At 44.8% G+C, this 15,856-nt stretch overlaps 1 protein-coding gene across 3 annotated transcripts in view; it reads right to left on the bottom strand.

Annotated features, from left to right (window-relative positions):
- VWA3A (von Willebrand factor A domain containing 3A) overlaps positions 1–15,856 on the bottom strand; it is a 51,400-nt gene that overhangs the window by 20,492 nt on the left and 15,052 nt on the right. For 2 of the 3 annotated variants that reach the window (XM_081839562.1, XM_081839563.1), the window contains exons 9-20: positions 13,239–13,345; positions 11,326–11,451; positions 10,075–10,183; positions 9,198–9,263; positions 7,775–7,900; positions 6,641–6,779; positions 4,774–4,877; positions 4,404–4,484; positions 3,510–3,604; positions 2,736–2,855; positions 2,140–2,214; positions 628–772 (exon numbers count right to left, since the gene is read on the bottom strand). In XM_081839562.1, coding sequence (XP_081695688.1) covers positions 628–772; positions 2,140–2,214; positions 2,736–2,855; positions 3,510–3,604; positions 4,404–4,484; positions 4,774–4,877; positions 6,641–6,779; positions 7,775–7,900; positions 9,198–9,263; positions 10,075–10,183; positions 11,326–11,451; positions 13,239–13,345 — 1,293 coding nt within the window. The remainder of the gene's footprint in view (positions 1–627; positions 773–2,139; positions 2,215–2,735; positions 2,856–3,509; positions 3,605–4,403; positions 4,485–4,773; positions 4,878–6,640; positions 6,780–7,774; positions 7,901–9,197; positions 9,264–10,074; positions 10,184–11,325; positions 11,452–13,238; positions 13,346–15,856) is intronic. The other variant, XM_081839564.1, reaches the window with a different exon arrangement.

Genomic DNA, 15,856 nt, shown 5'->3' with positions numbered 1-15,856 from the left:
ACACATTCCCACCAGGCAAAAAAGTATTGAAGGAATGCACAGAGAAGGGGCAGCGAGGGCCGTGGCCTGAGAAGAATTGCATAGTCTGCATACAGAAGCCTGGAGGTTGCAGCTGGCCCCTGGGTCAAACTTAACATAGAGCACACAGCACAAGCCCTGTGAGACAGAACCACCTTAGAGTCAAGGGGACCATCTCACCTGCAGCATTGTGGGTGCCCAAGCACCCACAGCCGCCTGGAGTTGGCTCCTATGCTTAGAATGCATGTAGGAGAACACATGTTTGAATACATACAGGCGTCAAAGTCTCTCTGCGAGTGCAAAGCTCTCATGCAATAGTTCTGACAATAAACATTCCACCTAAACATTAGGAAGAACTTCCTGACAGTAAGAGCTGTTCGACAGTGGAATTTGCTGCCAAGGAGTGTGGTGGAGTCTTCTTCTTTGGAGGTCTTTAAGCAGAGGCTTGACAACCATATGTCAGGAGTGCTCTGATGGTGTTTCCTGCTTGGCAGGGGGTTGGACTCGATGGCCCTTGTGGTCTCTTCCAACTCTATGATTCTATGATTCTATGATTCTATAACAAGCAGCTCTGGGCAGATGGTAAGCTGGTTTGGGGATTTTACCCACCTTTTCTTGGTCAGGGACTCCAGTCGTAAGCAAGTACATGCTTTGAGATTTATGCTTGTCTTTATCTTTAAAGTCTATCTCCACAGCTCTCCTAAGCGCAGTCATAAGATTTCTAGTGCCTTCACACTGAAGGGTCAGTACCCAGCTAGAAGAGGAGTTGAACAATCTTTTATTTTATTTTTAAACACCCAAGCATCACCAAAAGACTAATCATGGCTTCCAAACATTTTGTGACTGTCATGCTGGCTCATGCTAACAATCCTAGGGCAAACTCAGGTAGGGATAAAAGAAAACATCGATTTCTGCTCCGGCCCACATTTGCCACATTGCTGTTTCCATTCAGCTGCAGTTCGACTTCTGAGGGAAATGATGTTATATGTCGCAGATACTGACATAATTATTTATGTAAATAATTATGCAATTATTATGCAATTCCACAGTGTTCATTTCAACGCAAAGGAAACACAATGTAAATGGTGGGAAAAGTCATTGATTACGTATCGTTTGCAGAATACAAACCACAGAAGGAAATACCAATCGTATTTGCTGCATTGGTTTCCCTTCCAGACATGGTAGAAATAAGCGTACATTGGCAATTTCTGCTCCCATTTGCATCAGAATTCTTCAACATACCTAGGCATGGGAAACCTGTGGCCCTCCAGAAGTTGTTAAACTGCAGATCCCATCAGCACCAGCCAGAATGATGCATGGTCAGGGATGATGGGAGCTGAAGCTAAACTTGTGGGAGGCCACAAGTTGTGGGAGGCCACAAGTTCCCAAATCCTATCCTATAAACAGTTCCAGGCATAGCCTGAAAGCAGGGAATTAGGAAGAGGGAGTAAACCCCACTTCCTGTTTTTGAGTGGTGGCAAGGGCAGACTTATATGGGAGAGATGTGCAAACTGATTCCATTTCTGGGATAAGCACATCTCCCCTAAATGAGTCCCTTCTCTAGTTTTATACGAGCTGTGTAAATATAAGGAGCTCAGCTCATTCATGACTCCCATTGGTCCACAAACCCACTTCCGACCTTGGGAGGAGGTGGTGTTGCGGGTTTCACGCCCCCAACACGTGCGCGGAGGCTGGCTTCCAGCCCCTGCGCGATCAGGGGAATCCTCGGGCAGCGTCATCCCCTGAGCCAGCCAATCAGCTGGCTCGGGGTGTGCGGCTTGCCTCATTTAAGGCAAGCACGGCCCCGGGATGCATCAGCAGGGCTCCCCCTGTTGGTGTTAACCCTTCCCGGTCTTCAAGCAAACAGGCTGAAGCCGGATAGTCAGATAGGACCAATGCCTAAGCCAATACCGCTCTTTACCTGTAACCAATAAAGTTGTGGCCAATTTTAGCCCATTAACCTAAAATAATGTTGTTATGTGTCTTTATTCCTACTGGTGGGAGGCGGGAACTCGCCACGCAACTAGATAATCTTAAATGCATGTGAAAATTGGATTGAACAGAGATCACTAACCTAGGGGTTTTACCAGTGAAGCTTCCCTTAAAAGATGTTTTACTTACCTCCAGGCCCTTTGTAGGTTGTCTAGGTGCGAAGGAACCATTTCTGCCTGCCAGGCCTTAACGTCATTTCCAAAGCTGCAAGAAACACAGAGCAAATAACTAAACGCTACTTCACAGCATATCAGCCTGCAACAGAAGATGCTTGAGCAATTAAGGTTCCAAAAACAGTAGCAATTCTACACCTATCGACCTGGGAGTAAGTTGCATAGCACTCAGTGAGACTTACTTCTGAGTAGACATGTATAGGATTGCGCTCTCAGACACTGAGCTGCAATCGGTGCTTTCTGCTATTTTAAGCCTAAACATTCAGAGGAATAAAAAAATCAGAAGAGGCCTGCTGGATGAAGTCAATGGCCCAACTAGCCCAGCATCTTGTTCTCGCAGTTGCCAACCAGATGCTTTTGAGAATCCTGCAAGCAAAAACCAAGCCCAAGAGCACTTTCCACTCCAGCAACTGCTTTTATTCAGAAGCATTCCTGCCTTGAAGGCAAAGCAACAGCTAACATGGCTAGTAGCCCATTAATCAGAAGGTTAATTTAGCAAGGATGCCAAATGCTCATGGACAGACCTACAAGCATTGCATGGCAGTTACTTACGCTATGATATTGAAGAAATCCTTGCTCGACATCTGCTCCTCGAGTAAAAGTCGCAGGGAATGTTGGATATGAATGATGTACATGGCATTTGTTTTGGAGATATCAATAAGAATGACGATCCTGTATGAGAGACCACCATCATCAGAGACACAACTTTTAGATCAACGTTTCCCCATTTTTATTGTCTAGAAATTTTGAAGGGAATCTATACTGGTGTCAAAGGCCTGGGAGTGGGGTCATAGCTCAGTAGTGCAATTTCTTGAAGATGGGAGTGGAATTGTGCTCAAGGAACATTCTACGTCTACATGTGTGTGAAGCTCTGCTGGAGGGGAAAGGGTAGGGAGACCCTTAATGAAGACTAACCATTTTAGGCAATTTGTGCCCTGCTTCCAGTTGCCTTTAAAAAAGCTAAGGAGACAGAGCTTTTTAAAAAGCAGATCTTGAACATGCATGTTCACCGAGTGCATGGAAGCATCCATATTTCAAGATAGGGAATGGGAAACTGTGGCCCTCCAGATCCTTTGGACTACAATTCCCATAAGCCCTGGTGCCATTCTATTGGCTATACTGGGACATTAAAGTAAAGGGCAGGCAATAAATTTATTAATAATATCTGTTTTTCATTATTTCTTCTGCACTGTCATGTGTAGGGTGGCATGGCAATGCTCAGAATACATCTCTCTCTCTCACACACACACACACACACAAACACATGAGGGGCAATTTAGGGCATCATTTTACAAAACTGGATGTGGATAAGCAAAACACTGATACCTCTTCTCACAAACAGTTCCCCAAATTCTTCTACTAGCTGTGGAGAGCCAGTCTACCCGTCTCTCATACATCCTCACCAGTCTGCCAAGCCGTTTCTGTAGATGCAATTCAAAACATAGTTGATGAGAACGGTTACTTGCACATTTCAGACAACTGCTTCAGCAACCGTTCCATTCTTTGAGTACGTTCTTGGCTTCCACTATATTTCTCACCACAGTTCATGGGCAACATACACCTTTCCCCCCTCCATTCTTAACTGCCTCAAATAAATTAAAAACTCCCAAAACCAAAATGTAATTAAGATAAGACTTCACTCCAAGCATGATGCCTTGATAATAACTGCTTCCCTTTTCTTTGGATGCCTCTTCCTATAGCAGTCCTGGTGTGTCTTCTGATTCTGTGGTGACTTCCTGACAACCTGCTTACTGAGAGTTCACAGGAACATAGGAAGCTGTCTTATACCAAGCCAGGCCATTGGTTGATCTTGCTCAGTATTTCCTCCATTGATTGGCAGCAGCTCTCCATGGTTTCACAAAGGAGACATTCCCAGTCCTGCCTGGAGATGTTGGGGAGTGGATCCTGGACCTTCTGCATGCATGGCATGTGATCTGCCATTGAGTCTTACCCTATACTAATGAGGAGAGTACTGAGCTAGATAGGCCAATGCAATATAAGGTAGCTCCCTACATTCATCTTCAACCTGTGCACAAACTTCACAGAGAGATTAGATGACAACAACTGTTTGTCAAGCCTTCATTCTGATTTGTTTGTGGGGAGATTAGATGAAATGTGCATCTTAGTCAAAACTGCACACAAAAAGAGCAGTTGGCTTAGATTAAACTGGAATGCCATTAACTCTGGCCGTGGGGATTTATGTATAGGTCCTTCAGTCACCTGATAGTCATACAGTATGGGTGGATCAACGTGAATATTTTTAATCGTCCCATCATGCCATTCAAACTGGGTCATTGCTTTCTGAAACAAGGAGAGAGAGAGAGAGAGAGGCAGAGAGAGATAAAATTAATCATATGTTCTAGTAACAAGTCTGACAACCAAATCATCAATCCGGTGACAGTTTGCTTCAGGCAAAGGATGGTACCTGACGGATGGCAACAGCCAACAGAGCATGGGTAGCTAACCTGTGACCCTCTACAGCTGTTGTTGGACTACAGCGCCCTTCATCTCTGGGCTGTTGGCCATATGGGGTAGGGGGTGTTGGACCACGTGGCCTCCAGATTCTAATCTAAAACTCCTCTTTACTTACCTCATGTAATGTGGATGATACCATTTTCCGAAGGACAGGCACAAATTCTTCCACAGGGGAGAAAGCATTGGGTGCCAAAATTTGATAAAGGCTTAATTTCCTGGCTGTAACAAACAAGGAACCAGGCTCAAGCAGGCTTCATTTCACATGGAACCTTTTGGCCAGGGATGGGGAAATCTCTGGTCCTGAGGCCAAATGCTTCTCTATTTGCCATATGGAACTTCCCACAGCCCTCACAGGCCTTACTTCACAGCCTGAGTATTTTTGCCTGGCTGGGATGTGTCACTGAACTCTGGTCGTGCCTCTTTCTTGCTTGGATGCAAAGGGGCAGGTGAGTGTATACGGAAACTAGTCTACTGTACAAAGGTAACATCTTCATCTGTTGTGCCATTTCCCCGTGACCTTGCCCCACTAATTAATCCATGTGGAAACAGGCAGTTGCAACTAAAATCTCATCCCAGGGCTTCTCTCCAGGTCTACTACTTATCATGGGATACGATCAGGTTAAAGCATTCATTAAATGCCGTGTAGTAGACACAGAGTGCCAATTGGACCCACCAGGTACCTTGCCTCCTCTCTGGCATATCTAACTAAAATCGAAGTCCCTAAACACCGAAGGGCTTTTACCCTGGCTCAATGTCATAGAATCATAGAATCATAGAATCATAGAGTTGGAAGAGACCACAAGGGCCATTGAGTCCAACCCCCTGCCAAGCAGGAAACACCATCAGAGCACTCCTGACATATGGTTGTCAAGCCTCTGCTTAAAGACCTCCAAAGAAGGAGACTCCACCACACTCCTTGGCAGCAAATTCCACTGTCGAACAGCTCTCACTGTCAGGAAGTTCCTCCTAATGTTTAGGTGGAATCTTCTTTCTTGTAGTTTGGAACCATTGCTCTGTGTCCGCTTCTCTGGAGCAGCAGAAAACAACCTTTCTCCCTCCTCTATGTGACATCCCTTTATATATTTGAACATGGCTATCATATCACCCCTTAACCTCCTCTTCTCCAGGCTAAACATGCCCAGCTCCCTTAGCCCTTCCTCATAAGGCATCATTTCCAGGCCTTTGACCATTTTGGTTGCCCTCCTCTGGACACGTTCCAGTTTGTCCTTCTTGAACTGTGGTGCCCAAAACTGGACACAGTACTCCAGGTGAGGTCTGACCAGAGCAGAATACATTTGGTCATAATATAATATAATTGGTCGTTATTGAAGGCCAATGCGGGAAGATTGACTACCCGGAGGGACAATGCCCCTGTGACTTGGGACAAATAGAAATGGTAGAGCATGTTCTTCTCCAGTGCCTGTATTACAGAGACATTCGTACTAGCCTGATTCCCCCATTACTTCATAAGCACCCAGGGCAGACAGGACAATTTTACATCACCCTGCTGCTCTCGGATACTGATCCTGATGCAATGTATAGTGTTGCTAGGTTATACACAGCAGCACTCGAGATACGTAGGAGGATGACCTGTGCCACAAATCAGCATTAATGAACATATCAGAGTGCTCTATAAATGAGAGCTAAAGCCTTTCTGTATCAACCTTTTGTGCTCCTCCACACCCGCCCAATGTTCCTGACCCTTCTTTTGGATTCTTTTAGTTTCTTTTAAATTCTTATAGACTTTTACATTCACCTTGTGTTTTAATACCTTTTAGCTTTCTAAAGAGCTTTTTAGATATTAAATGCTGGTCTATGACTGTAATAAAGATTTGTTGTTGTTGTTGTTGTGCCATCCATGTTTGCCTTTGGCTCCTCCACCACTGGCAAATGGACCTCAGAACGTTGCCCAGAAGGGAATACGATTCACAGGCTGAAGAAGGTTTCCCACACCCAACCCTTGCCCTTCCAGTCTACTTTACCTTTTAGTCCATTCGTTTTTAACCATTCAGCCGAGGTTTGGGCCGAAAAGCTTGGGATTTGTATTGCAAGAGGACAATCATGTTTTGGCGGCTTTGGCAGGGAGGTTTCAGAGGGAAGCTTCAAACACTCCATGGAACCCTAAATAAAGATATTTAAAATCTCATCTACAAAATCCTGCATTTCCATTTTGTCTCCTCCAAACACCCAAAAGCTGGGAACATATTAATGAAACATTTAAAAAGGCATTCTAATCTACTTATCTCTTTTCCTACATTTTTTCTATTGTCCACTCCCTAAGATCAAGGGTAGACAGAACAGTGCCCTCCAGATATTGGAGAAATATAGTCCCAGTAAAGAACCACACTCATTAAAAATACGTAGCATTGATCAAAATATCCACATTCAGGGGCAATATGCCTTTTGGTTATTGCAAGTTGCTGGACCACAACAGCAGAAAAGGGCTATTGTGTTTAGGTGTTCTGGGGGTGACAGGCTGGCTTCTGTAAGCCGATGGATACTGACCTAGACATGTTTTTGGTCTGATCCTGCAAGGTTCTTATGTTCTTAGGCACTAGCATAATTTCCAAAGTTGCACCCCAGCATCTCTCAGTGATTAAAAAAAGATTAAGCCACAATACATACAGCAAACACATCAAGGCTTTCCTTTTTTATATGTTAAAAAAAAAGGGCAGACCACTTGTTCTCAACTGTGTGGAATATTTTTAAAAGGCACTAACAACCTCGCCTCGGCCTCTCAAAATCCCAAGCTGACACCTTCCACAAAACTTTGAAACAAAAGAACTTTTTTAAAGGGCTTTACAAATATAGGTAAAAGAAAGGTTTAGATTGTGAGGCTGAGGACAGAGACTGTCTTATCATTGACAATCGTAAGCCGCCATCCATGAGACTTTTTTGGCTGAAGCGAGGGATATGACTGCTGTTTTTAAGATAATAAAATAAAAAGAGTAGAGAGCTCTAATTTGACTCAGGACTCATCAGAACTATTTACATAATGGTATCACTACAATACGTTTCTCTGTGGCTGAACACAGAGCCACAGATGTCCAGCAGCTTTTTTAGATCTACTGGTCTTTTAAAATAAAACAGCCAGTTAAATGAGATCAGGTACTTACTTGTTTCATTACGTTAAAAAGTGTGTCACCCATCCTCCCCTGGTAGATTTCGCTTATGATGTTGAGCAACTCCTTGGCCTTTTGGCGTTCAAGAAGGATCAGTTGAATATCAGTGCTGTCACAATTCTGATCACGCAACAGAATTAAAAAGCCAATCAGATTTATTCTTCATTGCTCACAGGTATACTGGCTTAGCAACCTTTTATTATTATTTATTTAAAGCATTTTTTCTTTTCTTTATTGTTGATAAAATCCCCTAGCAGTTAACAGACACAGGAAATTCTGACTAAGAGGTTAATTTTAAAAAGGCAGCATGTAAAGTGATGAACACTAAAAAAGACGCTAAAATTCTGCAAGCAGCAGCTGTAAAATAAAGGTGGAGGAAAGAGTGAACCAAAAACGAATTACCGAAAGCCTGACAGGCTTTAATGCAATCAGCCCCCAATTATCTGAAAGAGGACCTTCTTCCTTATAGACAAACCCAGAGATTAAGATCAGTGGAAGAGGTTCTCTTAGAGACTGGGTGGGGATGGCGGCTTATGAAGTAGCCTCAGACTTCACAAATTGTATTTAGTTATACATTAAAGGTAAAGGTAAAGGGACCCCTGACCATTAGGTCCAGTCGTAGCCGACTCTGGGGTTGCGGTGCTCATCTCACTTTACTGGCCGAGGGAGCCGGCGTACAGCTTCCGGGTCATGTTGCCAGCATGACTAAGAAGCTTCTGGCAAATGAGAGAAGCGCAAGGAAACGCCATTTACCTTCCCGCCAGAGCGGTATCTATTTATCTACTTGCACTTTGATGTGCTTTCAAACTGCTAGGTTGGCAGGAGCAGGGACCGAGCAATGGGAGCTCACCCCGTCGCAGGGATTCAAACCGCCAACCTTCTGATCGGCAAGTCCTAGGCTCAGTGGTTTAACCCACAGCGCCACCCACAGCATCCTCAGTTATACATTAACACTTATTTATATAGCACCATCAATGTACTTGTCTCAACTGCTTTTCAAGCCATCCAAATTGGTTGTCATCACTGCCCCCCATGGAAGCATCTGCTCACCTGGCACTCCGCACGGGTGGCCATTGCTGCGTGACATGTCTGTGGTGGGTTCAGAGAATATGCCATTTTCCAGAGCAGGTGGGGAAGCTGATGGTCACCTGGCATTACCCGCCTCCAGCCATGTTGGGCTCTCAGGTAAGAGCAGGCAGTGCCCGCTTAGCCAATCAGAGGCAAGGGCTTGGGGGCTGCAACCCCATGCCTATTTAAGGGGATAGCCAGGTACAGGCCACCCTCTTGGCACTCTTATGAGCTCATAAAGAAGTTTCCTGTCCACTTCTACAACCTTATGAGCGGGCAAGGCAATCACCAAGCGCTTTGCTAACAACGTTTTAAAATAGTGCAGTTGTCCGAGTGAGGAGTGACCTACCTCTCTCTTTGAGGAGTAAGAGTGATAATAGCCTCCCACATCTTCTGCTATGCTTCTTACCACACCCTGCATAGATCGCATCGAAGAAAATGGTTGAGCACAGAACGGCTGCATAAATACCCATATTCACTAAACCTAGGGTTGCCATACGTCTGGACATAGCCGGTATTCAACCCTTTTAAACAGTGTCCGGGCGGAAAGCACTGAAAGGTCTGGGAAATGGCAGCCCCCCAAAAGCTCAACTAACAGACAATGAGAGGGGGAGTGTTTCTTTGTTGTTGCTTACCTAACTATGGCATCAAAAACAGCCCTGCACTTGTAGGCATAACCACATAACTAACATAATGTGTAGCTGGGTCCTTCAGTAAGCATCAAGTAGTGAAATGTTTTTACCAAGCACAAAGAAGGAACACAGAAAGTTGTCTTATACTAGATGAAATTTGCCGCCCAGCTCAGTCTTGTCTCCAGGCTAGGGATTGGCAAATCTATGCAATTTTGCCTAAGAGACACATTTTTTTGCAAAGCAATTTCCCCCTATGCAATGTTTTTTTTAAAACACAATATCCACCGATATGTGCATTTTCCAGCACACTAGTATATGCATTTTTGTACACATTTCTTGGTTGAAGAAATGCATTGAACTGCGCTTTGATTCGCATATTGCTTTGGGAAGTGTGAATTAAGAAGGTTGGCCTATAAAAATGAACTGACTTGAATTTCTCCCTCCTTCACAGCTAGAGAGCTTCTACCATGTCAGGTGTGCTTCCCTGGTCCTTTTAAGTAGAGACAGGCCGACCAGAGGCTGAACCTGAGACCGTCTTGACTCAAAGCATACGCATTGCCCTAGAGCTACACTACCCTCCCCAGACAAACTTACAGGAGGAACTTGATTGCTACAGTCATATGTGACAGTGTGGACCAACAGCTTTCTCCCCACGGTACATTCCTGGATATACTCAGACAATATTTCCGAGGCTTGATCTGGGCTGTTTGGGGAAGGATGGGGGGAGGAAAAACACACACATGAATATCAAACACAGGATGGATCCCTACAAAAGGTATGAAGAACCTATGGCCCTCCAGATACAGATAATGATACAATTCACATCATTGCCCCTGAAAACATTGGCCATGTTGGCTGGGGCTCATGGAAGCTGCGTACACACTAAACCAGGCACCCCCCAAACTCGGCCCTCCAGATGTTTTGGGACTACAATTCCCATCATCCCTGACCACTGGTCCTGTTAGCTAGGGATGATGGGAGTTGTAGTCCGAAAACATCTGGAGGGCCGAGTTTGGGGGTGCCTGCACTAAACATTTAAAGCTCCCTCGCAAAGGATTCTGGGACCTTTAATTTGAGTTCCTCTCTGTGGAGGAAGTAACTATGAGGAATAAATGACAGTTCCCAAGATTCTTGGGGACATGCGGATATATGCTATAAAACAGGGGTCAGCAAACTTTTTCAGGGCTGGTCCACTGTCCCTCAGACCTTGTGGGGAGACGGACTATATTTTTTGGGGGGGGATAAACGAATTCCTATGTCCCACAAATAACCCAGAGATGCATTTTAAATAAAAGCACACATTCTACTCATGTAAAAACACGCTGATTCCTGGTCCGTCCGCGGGCCGGATTTAGAAGGCGATTGGGCCGGATCTGGGCCCCGGGTCTTATTTTGCCTACCCATGCTATAAAAGGTAAAAAGGTACTTTTAAGCTTTAAGTGTATGTCATGTATGAATCCAGAGTCCATCAAGAGCTGGAGAACCACATTCTCTATCCCAGTCCTGCAATATTTGGGGCTTTTAGACTTAAGAAGAAGAAGAAGAAGAGAGTGGGGAAAGTGATAGAATTGTACATGATGTGGGGACAGTGTAAAGAGAGACATGTTCCTCCCTTACTAGAACTGAGTACAGGAATTTAAATAATACAGGTGAAAAAGCAAAGTGGTGCTAAGGAAATTGCTCCACCAGAGCATTTCTGCCTGGTGGAATGATCTTCCCTCCCCACCCACCCCTGAAATGAATGCAACAAATTCATTCATTTCAGTGGGTCTACTCTGAACAGGACTCACATTGGATACAGCCTAAAAGACAGTGTCTTGCCATGTATTCAGACAGATGACCTACCAGCTTCCTACCACAATCACCAGTGAATTCAGTTCTTTTACTGTAAGGGCTTTCTTCAATGCTTTGAGCAAATTGCAGCCGCCACTGGGTTTGAGATTTAGCACCCATTGCCTTGCATCATCTAAACTAAAGGGGGAAAACAATCATTTGAAAGTGGAATCTATTGTACATCAATTAGATACTAGCAAAAGAGGTATGATAGGCAGGCAAGATGAAATAAACGGGGCAACACGCAATGCCCCCAGGGTGCACATCACACCCCCAGGACAGGCACCAGCCATGCCCCCGCCTGTTCTCCACTCCGGGGGCTGCAGCATGTTGCTCCGCCACTGTTGTGAACGACCACCTCAGAGGCCTTTCTGGCTAAAAGGCAGCATAGAAATAAACTCTAATAATAACAGTGTTGGTCTTTGAAAGCCCTTTCAATTAGGAAGGACAAAACTCTCCCCCCTCCCAACATAAACCTATGAAATTTTCAGCCACAAAGAATGTTGCTGACGAATGGTCTGTACGGCTTGAAAATTCATGGAAGTGATTTCTTCTCTAAAGCTGTCACCACAGTTAAGTGGAACCTTCATATCATGTAGCTCAGTGGCAGAGGATGTCTGCTTTGTGTGCAGAAGATTCCAGGTTCTATTCCTTGCTAAATATAATTGTTTAATTGTACACTGAAATGGAGAATGCCAGTATGCATGTTGCTAAAAGGGTTGGAAAATTTCACTGAAGGATACTTAGGTTGCTGATCCCTGGTTTAACCTTAGAACAGGCGGTTGAGGTATTCAATTGCAAATCTCCATTTTGAAAGGGAGTTGCCTTTACCTTTTCCCAGGCACAGTGAGAGGAAAGATGTGATAATGAAGCCTCTCCAAGAGCTGCATAGCCTTAGGCTGAATGCTGCCTCATGTAAGCTATGGGAGAGACAGAGCTTTGATTTTTGCTCTGATCGTAATTATGCTATCTAAGAAGAAGAATCTATGTTTGGACAAGTATATGCTCTATACAACTTTCTCGCTGTATCATTGATTTTTTTTACTGTTTTGAAGAAGTTCTGGTTAGTAAAGCTTTGAATCATAATTATGGGTCTGGACAACTTTTATTTCAAAAGGAGTCAGCTTTTATGCATCCAATTGCTTCATGCTGCACCATATTAATATCTGCAATATTCCTGGCAGTTAGTGGAGATAGCTTCAGAATAAGATTAGACAAATGCATGGAGGGTGAAAGGCTATTACAGTGATGCCTCGCAAGACGAAAAGAATCCGTTCCGTGATTCTCTTCGTCTAGCGTTTTTTTCGTCTTGAGAAGCAAGCCCATTGACAGTTTAGCGGATTAGCGCTATTAGCGGTCTAGCGGCTTTTAGCGATCAGCTGTTAAGCGGCTTATCAGCGGATCAGCTGTTAAGCGGCTTAGCAGCTTAGGAAAAGGGGGGGAGCGGAAAAAACCCACGGGAACTCGCAAGATTTTTTCGTCTTGCGAAGCAACCCCATAGAGAAATTCATTTAGCGAAGCGCCTCCAAAACGGAAAACCCTTTCATCTAGCGGGTTTTCCGTCTTGCGAGGGGTTCGTCTTGCGGGGCACCACTGTAATGGCTATGAGCGACAATGTTCTCCCTCCACTGCTCTTGAATGCCAATTGCTGGGTATCATAAATGGGGAGAGTGTGCTGTTGTACGCAGGCTTCCTATAGGCATCTGGTGCAAGATGCTAGACTAGATGGGCCTCTGGCAGGATCGAATAGGGCTCTTTTTATGTTCCTACTAAAGGAACCCAGAGTGGCATACAGCACAATCATAAACCCATACAGTATAAGAAGAACAACTAGCAACCATTATCTGAAAAAAAAAACAGTATATAATATAACCAAGACCAACACACACACACACAAATACTTTAGAGCCAAGCAACTCACTTACACCTTCTCGTCGATAAATCTTGGCTTCTCCCAAAGTAATGAAATATTGGTACCAAATGAAAGGAAGTATAACTTCTTCATGTAAAGCAGCTGCTCATCTATTACAGACTTAAGCAGAAAACAAAAGGCGGCAATTAGATGCTTGCCAAGGTATATAGCAAGCCTAAATCAAGCTCTACACCAAGCTGAGTGTTGAAGTTGTCTTATTTCTTTTCCTACATTCATATCCTGTCATCATAGAACCCAAGAGAACACCCATGTGGCTCTGAAATGGTCACCCACCCAGACACAGACCAAACAGACTTTTACATTGATGGTAGATTACATGTTTTCAGGCCAGCTCTCTCCAACATAGTGCCTTCCAGATGTTCCAGGTTACAAGTCCATCAACCCCAGCCAGCACTAGGGTCGATGGAATTTTAAAGCCAAAACATCTGGAGAGCACCAGGTTGGTGAAGACCATACTCTGGCACTAGCATATTTTGTTTATGACATCTCCATACACTGAAAATGAGTAAAACCTATGAACAGTGACCAATAATAATAATAATAATAATAATAATAATTTATTATTTGTACCCCGCCCATCTGGCTGGGTTTCCCCAGCCACTCTGGGCGGCTTCCAACAGAGATAAAAAATACACTAAAATGTCACATATTAAAAACTTCCCTGAACAGGGCTGCCTTCAGATGTCTTCTGAATGTCAGGTAGTTGTCCATCGCCTTGACATCCGATGGGAGGGCATTCCACAGGGCGGGCGCCACCACCGAGAAGGCCCTCTGCCTGGTTCCCTGCAACTTGGCCTCTCGCAGTGAGGGAACCGCCAGAAGACCCTCGGAGCTGGACCTCAGTGTCCGGGCAGAACGATGGGGGAGGAGACGCTCCTTCAGATATACTGGACCGAGGCCATTTAGGGCTTTAAAGGTCAGCACCAACACTTTGAATTGTGCTCGGAAACGTACTGGGAGCCAATGTAGGTCTTTCAAGACCGGTGTTATATGCTCTCGGCGGCCGCTCCCAGTCACCAGTCTAGCTGCCGCATTCTGTATTAGTTGTAGTTTCCGGGTCACCTTCAAAGGTAGCCCCACGTAGAGCGCATTGCAGTAGTCCAAGCGGGAGATAACCAGAGCATGCACCACTCTGGCGAGACAGTCCGCAGGCAGATAGGGTCTCAGCCTACATACCAGATGGAGCTGGTAAACAGCTGCCCTGGATACAGATTTGACCTGTGCCTCCATGGACAGCTGTGAGTCCAAAATGACTCCCAGGCTGCGCACCTGGTCCTGCGCCAATCCCTTTTTCCTCTCCTCCCTCTGCTAGCTTTTCTGTTCTGCTTTAGTTTGCCCTCTTTTGTTTTTATGGTTGCATTTGATATAAAAAGGAAAAAGTCAAGAAAAATGTTAGTACTTGAAACCAAAAAGATTATCAGGGATGCCCCCTGAAGAAGACTTTGAATTCTTAACTCCAACCCTTCTTCCCCACAGATCAGCTTGTCCTGTTGTCATTTTCTGGTTGGGAAAATAAAAAATTCAACCCCTTCTTTGGTGTTAAGCCTGAATGAAATTAATCTCTGCCTACTCCCAAACACAACAGCTACAGTTGCTGAACAGAATTTTGTATCCTAGAAGAAGCTGCCTGCTGCCTGACAACAAGAAACGAACTAATAAATATATCAACTGAAGACTGGAAATACTGAATGAGAAGCGACTGAAAATTAAACATACTGCATTCGAGAAGTTCGTTAACGGAGCCATACACAACTACAACCAGAAAATTAGAAAGATGCTAAATTTAAATTCATGTTAAATTTGTCTGATCATGATTGTGAAACTTTTTTTTTTACTATAGGAGTTACCGGCATATAGATTGAGTTCACTCTCACCAAGAATTACTGTATCTTTCGCCCTATAGGGAGCACCAACCCATAGGGCTCACCTAGGGTTTTTTTTTGGGGGGGATAAAGAAAAAAAATTATTTCCCCCCCAGGCGCAGGGCTGGGGAAGCCCGAGCTTCCCCCGACCCCAGCCCCCAGAACAGGCTGCTATCCGCAAGCCTGAGGAGACCGACGGGAACTCCCGCCGGTCTCCCCAGGCTTGCAGATATCTGCCTGAAGCCTGGGGCGTACTGCTCAGCGCTCCCCGGGTTTCGGGCTGCAGGCTGCTGTCCGCAAGCCTTGGGAGCCCGGCGCGACTTCCCGCCGGGCTCCCAAGGCTTGCCGATAGCTTCCTGAAGCCTGCGGATAGGCTTGAGGATAGCTTCCTGAAGCCTGGAGAGCAAGAGGGGTCGGTGCGCACCGACCCCTCTCGCTCTCCAGGCTTCAGCGAAAGCCTGCATTCGCCCCATAGGACGCACACAAATTTCCCCTTCATTTTTGGAGGGGAAAAAGTGCATCCTATAGGGTGAAAAATACGATACCTCTCAAAAAATTCACCACTACCCATTTCAATTCCCAAGGGAAAGAAATTGCCAGAAAGGAAATGTGGTAGTTGGTTAAATAATTATATGCAACTGCAGCATATAAACATCACCTGTCCATCGATAGAGCAAGGTAGCTCACATTATCTAAATCCAGTGAGGCATGATATAAAAAGGTCAATATTCAGAGCTATATCCAGTGT

This window comes from Podarcis erhardii, assembly GCF_964252035.2.
Source record: "Podarcis erhardii genome assembly, chromosome: 14".
Lineage (NCBI taxonomy): Eukaryota > Metazoa > Chordata > Lepidosauria > Squamata > Lacertidae > Podarcis > Podarcis erhardii.
This window is presented reverse-complemented; position numbering and strand designations above follow the sequence as displayed.